Raw genomic sequence first — 18854 nt, forward strand, 5'->3', positions numbered from 1 at the left:
TTTATGGATATCTTAAGTAGAACAGCCCATAGAGTAAAGGAGAAGGTAAGACTTTCATTATATGAATATATGTTACATATACCCACTCACATGAGAGAATAGCACACGCAAAGAGATAGACGGTCACGGACATATCACAGTTATATAGACACCACAGACACGAGAATATATACACATCATCACCCCCCCCCACAGGTACATAGCAATAAAAGGAGAATAAATGAGAACGGTGTTAATAATGAGAGACGTCCATGAGTAATGACGAAGACAAGAGATGAGAAAGTCTTGTTTGTAAAGAAGAGAAAACAGTTCATATATGAAGCAAGGATATCTTCATATACACGTAAGGAAGACAAGTTGTATCTATGTGCATATGGGAGATACGTTAAGTCCACATGTTTCACCATGTTCCATCATGCTGAATTCTTATCACAACTCATAGCTGGATAGCTTTGGGAGTATGTGTGGGGAGGGTCTGTTGACTGGCCTGAGTAATGTGGATGAGGTTGTCAGTACCTGTGGCCTGAATAAGAAAAAAGGTGCATGAACAATGTCTTGTCCCTTTTATGGTCTTCCATCACATGCTCTGCTCGCATGAGAAATTATTCCTGATTGGGCAGGCTAGAAAGGAAGTTGAATGCTTGCATCAATCACCATCGAGCTTTGAAACTAAGCACAAATTAATAATTGTAGTAGTGGCTCATTGTAGACGTGTTATGGTTGCTGTAGTATTATTTCATTAATGTTTATGACAGCTACAGATCTTGTATGCTTACATTATGATTGAGAATTCTTTATAAAACTTCTCTGCAAACTTTATCTCACAAACATGACATTGGTAGTCTCAGTCTTTTCTATAAATAATATTAAGGCATGCGTTCTTCAGAATTGTGTGACCTATTCTCTTTTTTCTTTGTTCTGGTCTATTTTACTATTTTGATACCTCACTGTGATATAGCTTCCTATTCTATTAGTTTATTTTCAAGAACTACATGTTTGTGGAACTCTCTTCCTGCTGACTGTTTCCCTTCTATCTATAGCTTTGGCGAATGTAGTTAAAGACATGATGGCTCCAGGCATTGATATGTCATTTTCAAGACTAGAACCAATCGGCATCTCTTTCGTTTTTGTTAGCTTCTTGCATCAAGTGGCTTCTTACCTTGTCTGGAGCGATCCCCCCTCCCTCCTCTAATAGTCTAGCAAATATCTATTGGCGACTTGTAGCAATAATTTGTTGCTATAACAAATCTTCTGTTTTGTTGATGTGCAGTAGATATATTAATTAGGACTGTGAAATATGCCCATTTCTTTTTACAGACATGAGCCGAAGAAAAATATTTTATTAGATTTTATACCACATTGACTTTGAGTGATATTTCCCGTTTTCTACTTAATCTGACACTCAAAGTGGAAATTTCCATTTCTACATCATCCTAACACATCTCACATCCAGTATCTGTACTACGATTTTTCTCAAGATTTATTTACTTGTTTGGTAGTTTCAATTTTCGCCTTCTTTGAAGAAATGGACTAGAGTAACATATCGCAAAGCAAAAATCTGACTTAATTGAACGATAGCATCCTTCAATTCAATTCAATTCAATTCAGCATAGGTTAAAACATTACAAGTTTCATCACGGTTAAGAAAGCGGAAAGAGAGAGAAAAAAAAAGAAGGAAAGCGAACAAAGAAGGTGGGAGGGACACTGTAAATTTAGATGGTCGGAAATATAATTGACCATTACCTATCCAACTTCGTCTTGAACTGATCCATTGTTGGTGCAATGACAACCTCAAGTGGCATTCTATTCCAGGGAACTGATATTTGGATAGAAAATGCAGCTTTTCATTGGTTTAGCCAAAATCTCCAGGTAAACAGCTTCAAGTCATGTTCTCTCAGTTCATATTCTGGTGCCAAAGTGAAGAAAAGATTCCAACGGAGGTTGTAATGGCCATGGTTATAGGCCCAAATTAAGTCGCCTTGATATTGATATACACAGATTCTCCAAGATCTTTTCTGTTTTGGAAGGGTGTAAAATTTAGATATATGGCATAATCATGCTGACATACAGGTTCTTATTAGATCACCAAAGTTAAAGTTTGGACATCAAGAGGTGCTGCAGTGACTATCATCCTGCAAGAGCTTTGCCACTGGCACGGGCTTGGAATGAACACCAGTATCCTTCTGTCTTCGTTAGTGGAATGAGTCTCTTCTGGCACTGAAAGAAGGCCTCCCAGAAGGCTCTGAATTTTCCCAGAAAGTGTGAGTGACACTCAATTGGGTCCGAGCGAAAGTTGCCAAACATGGAACAACCTGCACAAATGGGGCTATGTACAGGATGCTTGGTGTCTATGCGACACCGACTTGCAGACTATCCACACAGACAATCCTCTAAGCCAGGCATGCTCCGACGCAGACCTCAGGGATGCCTCGTACACTGCCTGATGATGAACCTTGAGGTAGAGTGAAAAGCTATAATGATAACCAAAGTTAAACAACGTTGGGCCTGGGCAGTATCAGATGGGTGATCATTTAGAAATATTAAGCACTGTATGTAGGAGGAGGTAGCAAAATCTAACATCATCAAAATATTATCCATGGTTGATGAGCTAAACCGTTGGTTAATGGTGGCTGCAGCATAGCAGAAGGTAACTCCTTCTGATGTCTCAAAAAAAAAAAAAAAACTGGTAGAAGAGTGTTGCAGTCCTCATCACTTCCACCGAGAAAACTGGTTCTCCCCAATGTGACTTGAACCAAAGACTTAAACAATAGTACTTGATGCCTCCTTTCTATACATTCAGCATTATAAGGTGAGGATCAAGAGTAAGTGGAGCAATCCTGGGAAAGGAGTAGCACCATACTGTAAATCTCATTGCAGTGGCTAAAGCAAAGGAACCCTTAAAATAAAACAGGTAGTTGTTGGTGTAAGCGGTTAAACAAAGTACAATAGTACACATTTCTTATCTGAGTACTCTAGTTAATATATTGAAGAATCTGTCCGGTTATAATCATTGTAGGGATTTCTGACATATTTTCGTTCTATGGATGTTCATGTCCTACCTTACACATATCACGCTATTAAACAAACACTTTCTTCACTTTCACCAACACAGACATCACCTTAAATACACAAACATGCACACACACACATACACCCACACACATACCTTCACTCTGTGTGTAATGTCCATTTTTCACCTCTGCATTAACTCACTAACTCCAGTGACGCTCTTTAAATAACATTAAAATTATCGCTGTTGCAAATCACCGCTCCTTTGTTATTGTCAACAACATACACTGGTCGGCAGAAACAGACACGAAACCCGGCACTCCTGAAAATATGCCACGATCATGTATGCTAAAAATAGCAATGATCTTTTTCAAACAACAAAAAACACAAAACTTCATCTTTCACAAATTAAACAAAAACAAAGGACTATCATTTCGAACCTAAATTAAAATAAATACAGTTCATAAATACCGAAGACTTTTAACTGTAAGTAATATGGTGTGAAGTTATTATAGTTATTCGTTGTTCAGCGACACTACCACTGGTCATAGAGTCTGTATCACGAACGATTCTCTGTAAAGTTAGCCGCTTTCACAGCAAATCTTTTAGCTCAGGAGTTAGGAACGCTCCTATTTCGACTTGACTCTCGTCAAATCGGCAGACCTAGTCACCATAAAAACCATGGACAGCACCGGCAGTACCCAAACAGTTTTAGGGTTACTCAACAAACGAATTATGTAAGTCACAAACTACTTGTGTGCAATACACATTCAACTCTCTACTATTGCCTGCCTCCTGGATCTCACCCTTACAGCCTACCCCGCCAGTCTCTGCAGCTTCCAGCGACTCTGGCTTACTCCTGTAGCTTACAGCAACTCCAGCTTACTCCTGCAGCTTGCAGCGACTCCAGCTTACTCCTGCAGTTTCCAGCAATTCCAGCTTACTGCTGCAGTTTCCAGCCAATCCAGCTTACTGCTGCAGCTTCCTGCGACTTCAGCTTACTCCTGTAACTTCCAGCGACTCCAGTTTACTCCTGCAGCTTCCAATGACTCCAGCTTACTCTTGCAGTTTCCAGCCAGTCCAGCTTACTCCTGCAGTGACTCCAGCTCACTCCTGCAACTTTCAGTAACTCTAGAGCACCTAGCTCACTCCAGCATCTCCAGATTACTCCTGCAGCTCCGGTGCTTCCAGCTACCGGTTTCTGTGGACCACTGATGTCCAATTACTTACTCCAGTGCCCACTGACATCCAGCTACCAGTTCTTACTTCAAGATCCCAAGAATTTCAACCTCGTGTGATGCCCGTTCTTGCTCCAGCTGATTCTGAATTCATTTGCTGTTCATTTTACCTTTTTACTTGGTAAACAATAAAACACAATACATATCATCTTTAACTGATCATCTGTGTTTGTCATCCTTCTTTGCTATTGCTGTTACCTCTTTGCCTTGTGTCTACTTTATTAGTTCTGCAGTTGATTGGGGGGTCCTGGATATGACCTTAAACTATATCCGATGGTGAGGCCCCAGCTTGCGGGCTTTGGGGAGTGTGGAGCCACCCTTTAATTGCCTTTGCTCCCAAGTCCACTTTGACCCGGAGTGGTAGTACTTGTTAGGGTCCCAACTATGGGTTAAATAGAAACCCACTTAAAAAAAAAAAAAAAAAATTCTATTAAAGACTTTTCTTCAAAATCACTGGATTCGGCATTAAATAACCTGAAAAGGGTAGATATGCCATAAAACCAAAACAACCAACCAACCAACCAACCAACCAATTAACCAACAGTTGATTGGCACTTTCACACGCCTTTCACCTCTTTGCAACAAAATATCCATTCCATTCTTTCCAATTCCAATTTCAACTTTATATATAACTCTCCTTTGCACATCGACTACTACTAAGATTTTCACCACCTCATCACAATTAAGTCTTACTACAGAACGAACTTTAACATGCCAAGTAAGTAGAACATTTTTTTTTCTTACTTTCAAGCTTACCTATAAATTTTGTATATGTGGATTTATATCTGCTTTTCATATTTCCTTATCTCATGCTGCATCTAAATAAGAATAATCCATTCATTTGGTCACCCCCTCTCCTCAGCTGGAAATGATTAAAGGAGTAAAGGGGAGGAAAAGTTTGGGCCATTAAATATATATTTCTTAAATCATAGAGTTATCTCCCTTAAATGTTCCTGTAAACCTTAAGTGTTCAAATAAATAAATTAATTAAAAAAAAAAAAAAATCGTATGAATCCACAAATTGCTACATAAACTTGTAGGTATAATTTCTTTCGGTCATTTCACTCCTAGAAATAAATTATATACTCTAAATATAAAAATATTAAAAATAAAAAAAAACTGAATAATTTTTTAAAAAATTATCTATACAGGAATTTTCTGTTATAAAATTAAAAAAGATTTCCTCAGAAAAAAATGTTCGATTTCATTTAAAAGATTAAAGAAATATATTTTATAGAAATATGTCCATTTTATTAGAAACCGGAAAAGAAACTTTATCATCAAATTAAATAATTTTCTACAGAAGACAAGTTAAAACGGAAAAAAAGTAAAAATATGAATGAAAACTTATATGGATGAAAATGAAAAAGAAATCTTATAAGAATTGAAGGAGAAAAAAAAAGAGTGAACATAAAATAAAAGATAAAGTAATAGTAATAAGAGAGGAGTAAATACTCCTCCTCTCTTATTACTATTACTTTCTTTATTTACTAAACGGAGAAAAAAGACGAGAGAGATAGAATACGAAACACGTTGCGAGAGAAGAGAGGAAAAAGATGTCACATATAGAGGGGGAAATCGAAATAGAGTGAGTTTAACAGACTAAGACAGAGGTAGACGTAAAAGTGAGAGGAAGAGGAAGATTGTGTGTTTGATCACGTGAACAAAGATGGCGGACAGTGATGAGGAAGGCAGCAGTAGTCGGTCAAGCCCGGATGAGAGACGAATGATGAGTGAAGAAGCCGGCCCGAGAGTGGTGACCATCTCAAAAACCGAGACGGGTTTCGGCTTTAATGTCCGGGGCCAGGTCAGTGAGGGCGGTGTGCTGAAGTCTATCAATGGAGTGTTGTACGCCCCTCTGCAACATGTCAGTGCTGTGCTGGAAGGAGGAGCAGCCCACAGGGCAGGGATACGGAAGGGTGACAGAATCTTGGAAGTGTGAGTACTTGACATTTTTAATAAGAAAATATAAAAAACAAAAAAAAGTAAAAATATATATATATAAAAAAAAAAATCAAACACGTCCCACCCCAAGATCAATCGTGAAGTTGGCTGTTTTTTTTTTTTTTTAAAAAGAATTTTTTTTTTTAATGGCATGAATCTACCCGAGTTATTTCAAACTGAACGCGGTGGTTTATGTCAATAATAATAATACGCAGAAAAAAAATAATGGCACGGAACTGGGGGATTAGTTTGTAATTTAGCCAACATAATAAACTCGCCCCTCAGTTTATGACCGGCAAACTACACGCATCTTTTGTTTTTTTTTTCTCCATCATTTTTGTTTATATAATAGTTATGAAATCTACGAAAATATTGCTTGTGTGGGAACATCTGTGGTCGCAACAAAACCAACACGGACACTTGTAATATCGTTTATTTTATTTTATATACCACACATGCCATTTATCCGTGTTTTGTTATTGTGTATTATTGCTTTACATTTTTTTTTAAATTTATTAATAATAACTTATTAATTACTTTTTTGGAAAAGAACAAACAAAACTCGTGTCTTATTATAACGACTTGAGCTATTAATGTTTGTTAATGTCTAGAAAACGAAACTTGTTAAGTTTCTAATAAGTCTTTTTTTCTGGACACACACACCGAATATTGAAATAAACAGAAATAGTTTGACTAAACTTAAACTTATCCACCCACGGACTACAATTCTCATTTGGGTTCTTATATTCACAATGTTTCTGTCTACATAATCTCATACCTTAGGGTGCATATTTTCGAACTTGAAAACTTTTTAGTTAAACTTGAGGATATTTATCCGCATAGACATATGGCCTAATGTTTCATACCATTAACAATGTTTTAAGTGACAAGTCTTTTGGAGATTGAAGATTTAATCCTTACTACTAAAATAAAGTAATGGCTGACAGAATAAGAACAATCTACCTTCGTGGATTAGGTTTCGAAAATCCCTAGGTTGTATCTGTTCCCATGTATTTGTATTTTGGTACTTGTGCAGAATACGGACCGTGGTGAAATAATACCGTTTATTATTCAGAAATCTATTAACATAGAAAGGTTCCCCTCCTTTTTTTTTTCTATTAAACTTCTGTACTTTCACCTAACAATTTAATAAACAAAAGCTACCGTAAAATTGAATTTAACTTAGAGACCCTATCGAAAATCCGTTTATTTATTTTTCTTATTTTGAAATATAGAATAACTCCTGTCTCCAAACCGGTCTCTAGTTGGGCATTGGAGACAGGGGTAATTCTATAAAATTACCGATTCTAAAGTTCGGCTATTCAATTCTCAAATTAAAAAAAAAAAAAAAAAAATGCAAAATTCAAACCCGAAACCGAACTCTTTTTTTTTTAAACTTAAATTTTAGGTTTAGTTTGGCAAAAATCCGTTTCGTTCGGTTCAAATTCCGTGAAAGCATGGACGCACCTGAAGGTCGGAACTTAAATCGATCGACACTTTGTGAAAATAACAACCAAGATGAAAATAATAGCCCCAATAATTCAAATTATTGGTACTAGTGCAGAGAGTGATCCGAACGTAAATAATAACGTTATTATTTAAAAAGCCATTCTTAACATGGGGATGGGGAGGGTGTTTTGTACCTATTATACTTCAACCTTACAATTGAATAAAAAATATATAATAAAACTTTAATTAAACTTGGAAATACGATTTAAAAAATAGCGCGGATCTGCACTAGCACCAAATTATTAATCCTTACTAAAAAGAAAAAAAAAATCTGCAGCGTTAGACGTACATGTATATTTTTTTATGAATGAATTTGATATACGATTATCTCCATGTATTTACGCATCTTTTAAGTTTAATTAATGATAGTAAATGATACATTTGTTTTTATCTTTATTCGAATGTATATTATTTATATAGAAGTATTTCAAAAATTATTTATATCCGCCCCCCCCCCAACAATATTTTGGAAATGGTATTATTTTGTTTTTATTTGGAGTTCTTAGTTAAAATCGAAATATCGTTTGTGTATTCTTCTCCAGCTGTCAAATGATAAACAAAGCTGAAAGTGAAAAGCATTCGACAATCTCCGATGAATTATAAAAATAGCTAGATGTTAAGTACTTTAGACATCAAATTTCAAATTAAGTCCGGGGGTGGGGGATTAAAAATAAAAAAATCCCTTTAACGAGAAGGCCTTTTTTGTTTTGTTTTGATTGGTTTTAGAATACGATTTGCCGTTCCGTTTTCACATATTTAAATAATAAATGATGCTAAATATTTTGTTTACACGCAAACATGCTAACTTCCTGGTCTTTTCGGTTGGTGTATGCATGGTCCTGTTTGATCTCAAGAGATCACCCTGCCAGGTATTGCCTCCTTCTTTGGAAGAGAGAGATACTTTCCTTAGCCCACCCCCTTTTCGAAGAATGCAGACTGAACAGATAATGGCAAATTTCCAACTGACCAGAATGATCACTTTTTTTTACATATTAGATTCCTCATCTTAATCTCACCTTGTGTCACACCCAATCTTATGTGGGAAGAACGACGGTAAATAAAACTTACTTCCGGCTAGGAATAAAATTGTAAATATTTTTGGAAGCTTTTTTTTTTTTTACTAGTAGCAACAAAACGAACGTATTTTCGTTTTGTTGCCACTAGTAAAAAAAAATGTTTCCCAAAATATTGCCAAGAAATCTTGCTAGACTGGGCTAATTTTTTTCTCTCATTCAGAGCACACCTCCTCCTCCTCTCTCTCTCTTTTTAAAAAATTTTATTTTTAGGGGGATGTTGACTGTGTGTGTGTGTGTGTATATATATATATATATATATATATATATATATATATATATATATATATATATATATATATAAACGCTTTGCCTCGTAGGAAGGAAGCAAAATTTACTTATTTTTCAATTGTAGTACCTTTCCTGTCTCGATAAAGTAGAAAATAGCTTTCGAAATTTAGTGGACGAGGAGGAGTACCATCCTCCACTTCTTTTTCACAGAAGAGACGTTGCGAGAGTCATCTCTGTTTATTTTCCGAAAATAAATTTCATTATGGCATTTGCTTAAATAAGTTTCAGCCTCTGGTACCCTCCCCCTCCTATAAAATCATTCTAACTTAGGGCGATTAACTAAAACTTTTTCTACTAAACTAGAATCCGACTAGCAAGGTCGTAAAAACACATAATCGCCTAAAAAGTGCTCCCTCCCAAAAGATCTCTCATAAATAAATAAAATGGTTAACTGTTCTCAAACACTAGAATGACTCTGAAACAGGGGATCATTTTACATTAAATGTATATTCAAAATTGATCCCTTACTTTAAATTCTAAATATTTTTACTTTTTGCCAGTTGTCTAAAAAAGTAGAATTTTTTTTAGGTGGGAGTGCGTAATTTAGCTGGGCGTGTTAATTTACAATACTGAAAATATTGATTTTTATTTAATTTATGAAATTCTCTTCAAACTTTTGTAAATTATTTGAATAAACACAAAGTTTCTAGCATAAAAAAAGTAAATCATTACGATGTTTTTAATTAGGTTGTGACCAGTTTCCTCTAGACGTTTTTAATTTGTGCCTTTCATAAAGATGCCCCCCCACACACACTCGGGGAGAATACACTTAAAATGTTATAAAGGAGATATAGATGGGAGGTTAATGTTTTTATTTTTTTTCTTCGTTATTCATGCAAAACAAAATAGGTAAAAATGACTATTAGCCGCCATAACTGTTTATTTACATTTTACTCCCACTGTAGCAGAAAGGTTGGACATGACGTCAGTCTGATGTGAGTTCAGAGCTCAGCTCTCCCCTAAAAAAAAAAAGGGGGGGGGTAATTTAGCTAGATGCAAGAGTTGCCGAGATCGGCCCAGTCCTACCCCCTTGCTGAGGGGGCGCCTTAGGCAACCGGCAATAAATAAACCAATTAGAGTTAAGGTTGGGTAATTTATAAAAATATCGGTCATGGAAGAACGTGAGAAAAAACCTGTTTAGGCTTTAAAAGTAAGTTTGTTTTAGTTAGATATTACTAAATGAGGAATCAGTTCCAGTAAAAATCCAGGGTAAATTTATACGACGTGCCCCAGCGTATTGCCACTCCACCCTCCTCATGTTAAGAACGGCTTTCGGAATAAACACCACCCAATCTCGAAAGCCGTTCTTAACATGGGCAGGTTAAGAGATCGTTTATTCCGAAAGCCGTTCTTAACATGGAGTGGTTGGAGGTGCTTATACTACGCTGGGCTAGGTCGTAATAAAAAAATACCAAATCCAGTTAGTACTACGCATCTAAAATTGAGAAAAGAAGCACGGTTGAAAAGTGTCTGTTATGTGAAAAATCCGAATCAAAACAAAATGGCCACCGAATTTAGCCTGATGTCGTGTTTATCTAACAACGAAATTCGAATTTTAACTATAAATTCCCCATTTAATAAAATTTACTAATAATATAAATTAATATTTAACGAACAAATGATAAACTACTTTTAATACACCGGAACAAAATTTTCTCGTGTTCTTTCATGACCCACGATCTTCATAAATTGTCAGCGTTGTTTATTATTGGCGATTAATTATTTTAAACAAAATAGTTTTGAAATTAGTCAAAAAATTTTTTATTTGGGTTTACTCATTTATTACAATGGTTAAAAATATTAATATTGAAAAGAAATTATAAGCATTTTAATTTAAATTAATGTTTGTTAAATAATCCGCGATTAGCCATCTTCATATTCCACAAAAAAAGTACACAACTGAATTATTTTACTCACAACCGCCACGGTAAATTAAATGGTTTAGAACTTCTTTTTTGAATATTAATTTTTTTTTTTTTTAACACAAATAGGTTACAATTGCGTAGATAAGCCAAAATAAATTGTTTTTGTTATTTTGCCAACCGTATTGCTCTTAAATTGATTTATATCGTCAAAGGTAAGGTTTAACTCTTAGGCTTACCGCTTACCCATCTCGAAGAAGGAGGTAATATCTGGGAGAATGAAATATCGTTCACTTTGATGCTAGCTCGAAGGCATGCAGTGAAATGTGACGTCAATAATTCATTTTCTTTTTAACAAGCATTGTTTTTTTTTCTCGCACCTGTTCAGAATCTTCCAGTACAATTAATTGACGTCCAAAACAATGACGGGTTTATTTATTCGATCAGTTATTGTGTATAGTAGATATATAAGCAACGAATTACTCTCTTTAATCTACATCTCCGACGTTTTTATCCATTTTAAGTGCATAAAAAAGAAGGGGGGAAAAACCCAAACAAAACACGATAACAAAACCAACAACGTAAACAGTTGCCACTTAAAAAAAAAAAAAAAAAAATTCAAAAGTATGGCTAATATTACACTGTTCAAGGTTTTTAATCATTCTATTTTATTTACCTACTCTCCCGGAGGTTAGACACAAGGTCACGTGTCGTTAACGACTTAGCAACCGTCACCCCCTTCTCATTTTCCTATATAAATAAAACGGTAGACGTGTATGTATGTACGTGTATAAAAATATTTAACCGATAAACTCTCAAACAACTGGGCACATACTACTGAAATAACACAGAAATAGTAACCATACACCAAGGATGGTTTATAACTAGTAAAATCTTTGTTTGGATGGACTAATAATGCGTACATAAATATGTCGGCAAATTGAAATGTAAAATGTTCATTTCAAATTGTCGATATATTTCTATTCCTTTCTGCGCATGCGCAAATTCATTCATAGCTTGAAGTGTTAACGCAGCTGGAGAGCACTATATTTTTTGGTTTCGATTCTAGCTGATGGCGCCCAAGTCACTTTTTTTCTTTTTTCAAACTTATATATGTATATATATTCAATAGGGAATTAATTGGCTCTTTAATAATAAATATTAAATCTGCATGAATTAAAATATATTTAAGTGCATTTTACGACAAGGTGCCTCCGCTGCCCGCTGCCGTGCCTCCCACCCTGCTAGAATATAAATAAAATTGCCTGGTGCCTCCCAATCCCGCTAGTATATTAATGGAATTATTTCCAATTCTCGTCTTTGTATTTTTCGCGTTTACGTGACTTGCATACATCATTTTTTTTTGTTTTTGTCTTAATTGATTATTTATGAAAAAAAAAAATTTTTTTTTAAGTCTTATAACGAAGTTCGAGCTATCTTAGTTTATTTCGGTTTCTTTGTAAACAATCAACCATGTTAATAGTTAAAAAAAATAAATAAATAACCGTGATCTTTCGAAAATTGAAAAGAATTTGGAAACATTTAAACACTTCAATAGAAAATCGTTTTATCTGGATTAAAATTCGTAACAAATCCTCATGTTTTAAAAGATTTAAAGTTTTTTTTAAAGCTATTATTATCTAATAGCATAAAATAAGATTAAAACAAACTTTAAAAATTATATAGTTTTATAACAATTTGATCCGATTAACAATTTAGGACCTAGCAATTATTAAATTTATTTTTCAAAATCCCATGAAAGTGAGAAAACTCCCGGTCAATGCGAATTTACTTGCCTCTCTGCGAGGGCAGTTAGACACATGGTTAGTTTTTAAAGTGGAGAAATCCAGCTCTCCAAAAACACTCTGAAGACACAAGGTCGGAGTATGGAGAGAGTACAGTCAGTGTTCCTAAAGGCGGAGCTTTCTGGCTCTTCAAAAATTGCTATGACAACCTGTTGGCATTCCTCGATCAGAGTACTTCAGGCAGTAAGCAATAATTACTTCAGTCTAGAGGAGGGAGGTAAAGCCTGGGAGGATGGACCTCGTAGAACTGCACAGGACCAAAGCTATACTTTGGTCAACAGGGGAGGGGGCCATCTCAACAATGGCGTAGGCTGTAGGCTTTGGTGCTAAGAAAAAATCACCGGTTCTGGATTGGGGCAAAAATAAAATTTGTCTCAGTTTAGAAGAAATTTTTCTTTCATTGATTGAGTACTGAAAAGACGAAGTGTAGTATCACAACAGATACTGCACTTTGTTCCTAGCCATTCATGCATTTATCAAGTCGTCAAATATTTTGATAAATATGTTAAAAGAAGCGCAGTTTAGTATCTGTTCTGTTTTTTGGTCAGATGAGTAGAAATCCTTTACTGGGATAATTTTTAATTTTCATCCAAAGCAAAATAACTCGACATAAGAAACCGTTTTGGCAAGTCATTCAAGATTAAAACGCATGGAGATTTTTTATTTTATTTTTACCATTGTTCATTACAAATAAAACTATAATTTACCTGAATAAAATTTAAAGCATTAACAAAAAAATCTATATTCACCATGGCTGATATTTAGTTACACACATCTGTGTCAAAGAAATTGATTGAACCGATTTTCTTAGCAGAAAACAGGTGCATTTCCATTTCTTTTTGTTTTGTTTTTAAAGTGTTTCTGCTTAAAAAAGTAAAAAAAGCTCAGGTTTTTTCAAAATTAATATAGAAGCTTTAAAATAATTCATTATCTATTTCAAATAAAATTACATGTCTAACAAGTTAACAAGTGTACACACCAGTCATTAGCAATTTGACCAGGAGCAAAGTGAAGTGTCTGTTCTCATGCTGCACTGTCTATTATATGCTGTCTTCTTAGCTACAGTAATTGAGCAACACAATCACCTTAACTCTCTTCCCTGCAACCTCTTTCCCACAGAAGAGACGTTGCGAGCCTGTCTCTGCTTTATCGTTATTTTCATGGCAATTGCTCATTCTGAGCTCCAATCTATGGTTCTGCCTCGCCAAACTTTCACGAAAAACGCTCGTCTAGCTAAAACCACTATCAATAATTTCCCACACTCTTTATCTATGCCTAAACCTTAATATAGATTCCATAGACAAAGCGTCTTTCTTAGAACTGCACACCTGTGGAACTCTCTTTCGATTGTCTGCTTTCCAGCTGACTACAATCTGATTGTCTTCAAGTCCAACATAAACAAATTCTTGATGAACCGTCCCCCTAAGTAATCCAATTTACAAAGTTCACACTACTTATGTTTACTATGCTATAATCACATTGACTAATGTATACCTATTAACCCTTATCCTCGAGTGGCCCTCGGGCCTTGATAAGTTGTGATTCTTATGTAAAAAAAAAAAAAAAAAATTGGCGGTCGCCGTTATAGCTGGTAATATACTTAAACTTTTAGCTTATCTTTCCACGTCTCCCCAAGACTGCGATACCTGTCCCTATTTTTGAGTTACACCAACCAATCATTTTCTTGCATAGAGAAACCCGGATGTGTTCATACGCATAACATCAGTCAGTGAAAACAGATCCTTCTAGATTGAGGCAGTTTTAGTTTTTTATTTTAAGAGTACTCCTTTTTGGGAGTTGGGTTTTTCCTACATTAAAAATGTTATGTCTAAATTTTGTGGGGAGGCAAATAAATGGAAACAAGTTGACCAGTTTTCTATTTTATTTTGGCTAGGAGCAAAGTGTAGTATCTATTCTGATGCTACACTTCACCTTTTCTAACCTCACTCAATGGAGAAATCCTTCTAGATTGAGGCAATTCTTATTTTTGTTCCTATCCAGAGTGCCCCTTTTTGGGGGTTGGATTTTCCCCATTACAAACCGACCTTGTGTCTAACTCTACCCTCGTGGGAAGGCAAGTAAATTGGAATACTATGAGACAACTTCAAGTGTGTTTTTGTGTCATCACTTTAATTACGCAGTGGGTAATTATTTTTTTATTTACTTTTATTGAATATTGAAATAAAAAAGAATGCAATAATGTAAATTAAGAAAAACATTTTTATGATCAATAATTTTCTTTTCTTCAATATTTTTTTTTTTTTTTCACGATTTATCAAGGTTCAAAGACCACTTGAGGATATGGGTTAATGCATGTACAGTGGTCACCGGGAACAGTGTAGTAACTATTAGTGTTGGAAATTGGGTATAATTTGATTATTTAAGGAGACAACTCAACAAGAACTTGTTTAGAGCAAATGTCTGTGTTTGTATGTCCAACTAAAGAACTACAAAGTTGGTATATTTATGATCAGCGTTGCTCCGGATGAATAATTAGAAAAAAAAAAATAGTCTCTGCTGGTCAACTGGGCTATTTTTTTTTTTTTTTTTTTTTTTTTTTTTATTAAGCCACTTTGGAAAGAAAATGCTGGCTTCTTCATTGAAGAATCTATTTTGTCTGCGTGTATTCATATGACGACTACCATCTCGGTGGCTGTGTTCATATCCAGCTGGACAGGGCTGGGCAGAGGAGAAAAAGTGTTTGGGAAAGGGAAAGAGAGAAAGATATAAATATATCTAGAAAAGGGTAAAAAGATATATAGAAATATGTTGCATTTTGTCCCAGGAAACAAGGGGTAGCTCTGCTAGTACTTAATAAAATGTCCTTTTGAAAAAAGAAATTATGCAAATATCAGCAAATTTCACTGGATGTCGAGTTGGTTTGGCAAGCCAAGAGCAGGTTCAATAGGGGTGATGGAGAGACGCTCGTAAAGTTAATTCACAATCGTTCTCGAATTTGATCATTGAGAAAGTAAAATGAAATGAATGTTTAAAAATGAAAAAAATAAATAATTACGAAATTAAATCCACTAGGATGCATTTCGATTTCTTTGTTAATATATCAATCATTTTTATCTTTTGTTAATAGTTAAAAAAATTAAAAAAATTTATGACTGTCTAAATTTTATACACAAAATAAGAAACAAAACAAAACAAAACTTAAGTAAATAAGATTCCCGCCTTGTAAGAACAAGTAGTCAGATATAAGGGTACTTCTGCAGTTTACGAACCGTGATGAAATAATATTATTTACAAAGACCTTAGCATAGGGACAAGGAGAGGCTATTTTGTATTTTCATTTAACAATTACATAAACAAAGAATACTTTAAAAATTGAATTTAACTTGGAAATCCTATCTAAAAATAAGTATGGCTCGTAAACTACATAAGTATGGATGTAAAAATCTGCCAACAATTCAAATGGAAGGTGGCTGTGGTGATGTGGATCTGTTATGAACTGATTATAGAGGTATTCCAACTTTGAATTCTATCTGTTCCATAGCATCACTTTCACCTATAGATGTTGGCAACCTTCACATCATCCCTCCTGTAAGTACCTGATTCTAGAAAGAATTTGCTAAGCTGACTGATTGATCTGAAAGTTCAGGAACATTATCATGCCGTCTTATGTTTTTATTTATTTATTTTTTGCACTCTTCCACCATTCCTTTTAGACATACTAGATGAGCAATCGATTGGTTTACGCTTTTGTATAAGTTTTCTTACTTGATTACAGAAATGACATTAGAAATCTGGTAATTTAGGCACGTTTTGAAAAGTGCACGTTTTTATTTAATTTTACATTATATTTTATATGTAAGTGTTTAGTTGTGTCATTTTTTTTTATGCAAAGCTAAACTGTCTTATTTTAGCTCTTAGCATCATGAAATCTAAAATGTAAGGAATGTTGAGTATTGGAATATATTTAATATGTAATCTCGTTCAAGTTTTATGTCAAAATAAAGTGAATTTGATTTTTTGATTGTTTTGTCTGATGTATATGTGCATAAAATAATTTTCTTAGAGTCTGAATTGGTTCTCAAGTTTTTTTTAATGCCAAAAAGTTTCTCTATTGTTTGACGTATCTAGGATAACACTTCTTGGTGCATAGGAAAATCTCTTGTGTAATTGTCCAACTTTGTAATTAAGATGACCAATTATGAATACGATTCATAGTTTTTCTATAATTGCATTTGCTTATATAATATTATATTTTTTTAATTACCTAATAATCAATATTATTTAAATAAAATTAGTAAACTAGATACTAGTTTCATCCTATATATATATATATATATATATATATATATATATATATATATATATTTTATAGGTGACATGTACTTTGGATTACTGTTCTCGACTTGTATGCCATTTTCACAATGTTTCGATCAGTGTAATCTCCAACCTTCTCTAAGTTTATCTTGTTGAACTCGGGGAATCTTTCCGTTGAACTTGAGAATCTGCATGAAATTTCAAATATAACCATTTATTTAATTCACGTAACATGCTCTTGTTCCGCCAGCTGTGACTGGGTAGAAATCCTGTCCTAAGCAATTCGCAATTACATTTTGAGTGTCGTCAGCACTCAGGATTGAACTTTTAATCTTCAGTGTGGGCCACACTCAAAATGCAATTGTGAATTACTTGGTACTTCTACCCAATCATGGCTGACAGAATGAAAGCCTTCTACCTCTGTGGATTAAAGAGTTCTGTTTGAAATTCTATGTAGATTCCGAAGTTCAACAAGATACATCTGAAGAACGTCGGAGGTTACATCAATCGAAAAATTGTGAAAATAACGTTAAAGACGAGAACAATAGTCCGAATAATCCAAATAATATGAATTATCAATTCTCGTCTCAAAAATTCAGAAACCTGAAGACGTGTATTTTGGAATTTGTAAAAAAGGACTAACAATTGGATGTTTTGGTTCATTCTCTCTGTATATTATTTTTTTTCTAGTTATTAAATTTATCTTTATAAATAAAACATATGTATTTGTGAAAATATTTAACCGGTAAACTCTTAAACTACTGGTCAAATAACACTAAAATTAACAGGAAATAGAAATCATACGCCAAGGATGGTTTATAACAAGTAAAATCTTTGTTTGGATGGATGAATAACGTACAGAAATGTCAGCAAGTTAAAATGTTAGAAAATGTTCATTTTTAACATGAATTCTGTATCTGTTTATATTAAACTAGCCTGGGTGCCCGGTATTGTCCGAGTGTTTGTGGGTGTGTGTTGAGCAAAAAAAAAAAGTGGTAGTAGGCAGGCAAGCAGGCTCGAACCCGTACCGCAAAGGAGGAAAAGAATGTGAACCAAATCTGAAGTGGCAAAGGTTTAAATTAAGACAAGTCAATCAAAAAAAGGGAATGACTTTCGAAAATATTGGCGAAAAAAAGCAACCCCCTCCTTGTAGAAAAGTGCCCAGTTGAGGGTAAAGGAATTAATGTTTTTAGCCAATTTTTCAACATTTGTCGTCTGACGGGTCAAGCTTCAAAATGATACCAATCTCGTAAAAATCTGTCGCCTCTGTCGAAGATTTTAGGCAGATATACATACATTTAAACAGACAGATGAGATTTATATCATAGATGATTCTTATTTGAACCGGTTTCTGTATTACCTATGGATATTGTTTTAAGGTTATTTTTAAAGGCATTTTCTTAGATTTTTACAACAGACTTTTTTCTGCTCCTTAAATTTTTTTTGTTACCTCTCTCTCACCCCTCTCACTCATATATAGTTCAATATCTTTATTGAATCTCTGCCAATTTGTAACCAAGTTTGTCCAAAAAACATTAACATTCAAACTGGTTAACAATAAGGTTTAGTACTTTTTTGTACATGAAAACATAATAGAAAAAAAAAAAAGATGGATAGTTCTTAGTTTAGAAGTAAAACGACTATTGTCAGGAAGGCTTCTACTACTGCTTGGTGTAGTCAGTATTTTTATTCCTTTGTAAGACAAATCCAAATCTTATATAGAAATATTCTACTTAACAATACTAATAAAAATGATTAAAGCCACCTCATTTTTCTATTTTGATCATCAAAATGAATATCATTTATTTTCTATTAATGAAAATATATAAAATAAAAATTTAGTCGAAT

General features: G+C 34.3%; 1 protein-coding gene across 2 annotated transcripts in view; it reads left to right on the top strand.

Annotated features, from left to right (window-relative positions):
- Positions 1-5786: 5786 nt before the first annotated feature.
- Positions 5787-18854, top strand: part of LOC145269514 (sorting nexin-27-like) — a 382840-nt gene continuing 369772 nt past the window's right edge. For both annotated transcript variants that reach the window (XM_080125260.1, XM_080125270.1), the window contains exon 1: positions 5787-6185. In XM_080125260.1, the coding sequence (XP_079981386.1) occupies positions 5917-6185 (269 nt within the window). In that variant the 5' untranslated portion in view covers positions 5787-5916. The remainder of the gene's footprint in view (positions 6186-18854) is intronic.

The sequence above is a fragment of the Euprymna scolopes genome, chromosome 4 (assembly GCF_053919585.1).
Source record: "Euprymna scolopes isolate OS-2025 chromosome 4, ASM5391958v1, whole genome shotgun sequence".
In the NCBI taxonomy this organism is placed as follows: domain Eukaryota; kingdom Metazoa; phylum Mollusca; class Cephalopoda; order Sepiida; family Sepiolidae; genus Euprymna; species Euprymna scolopes.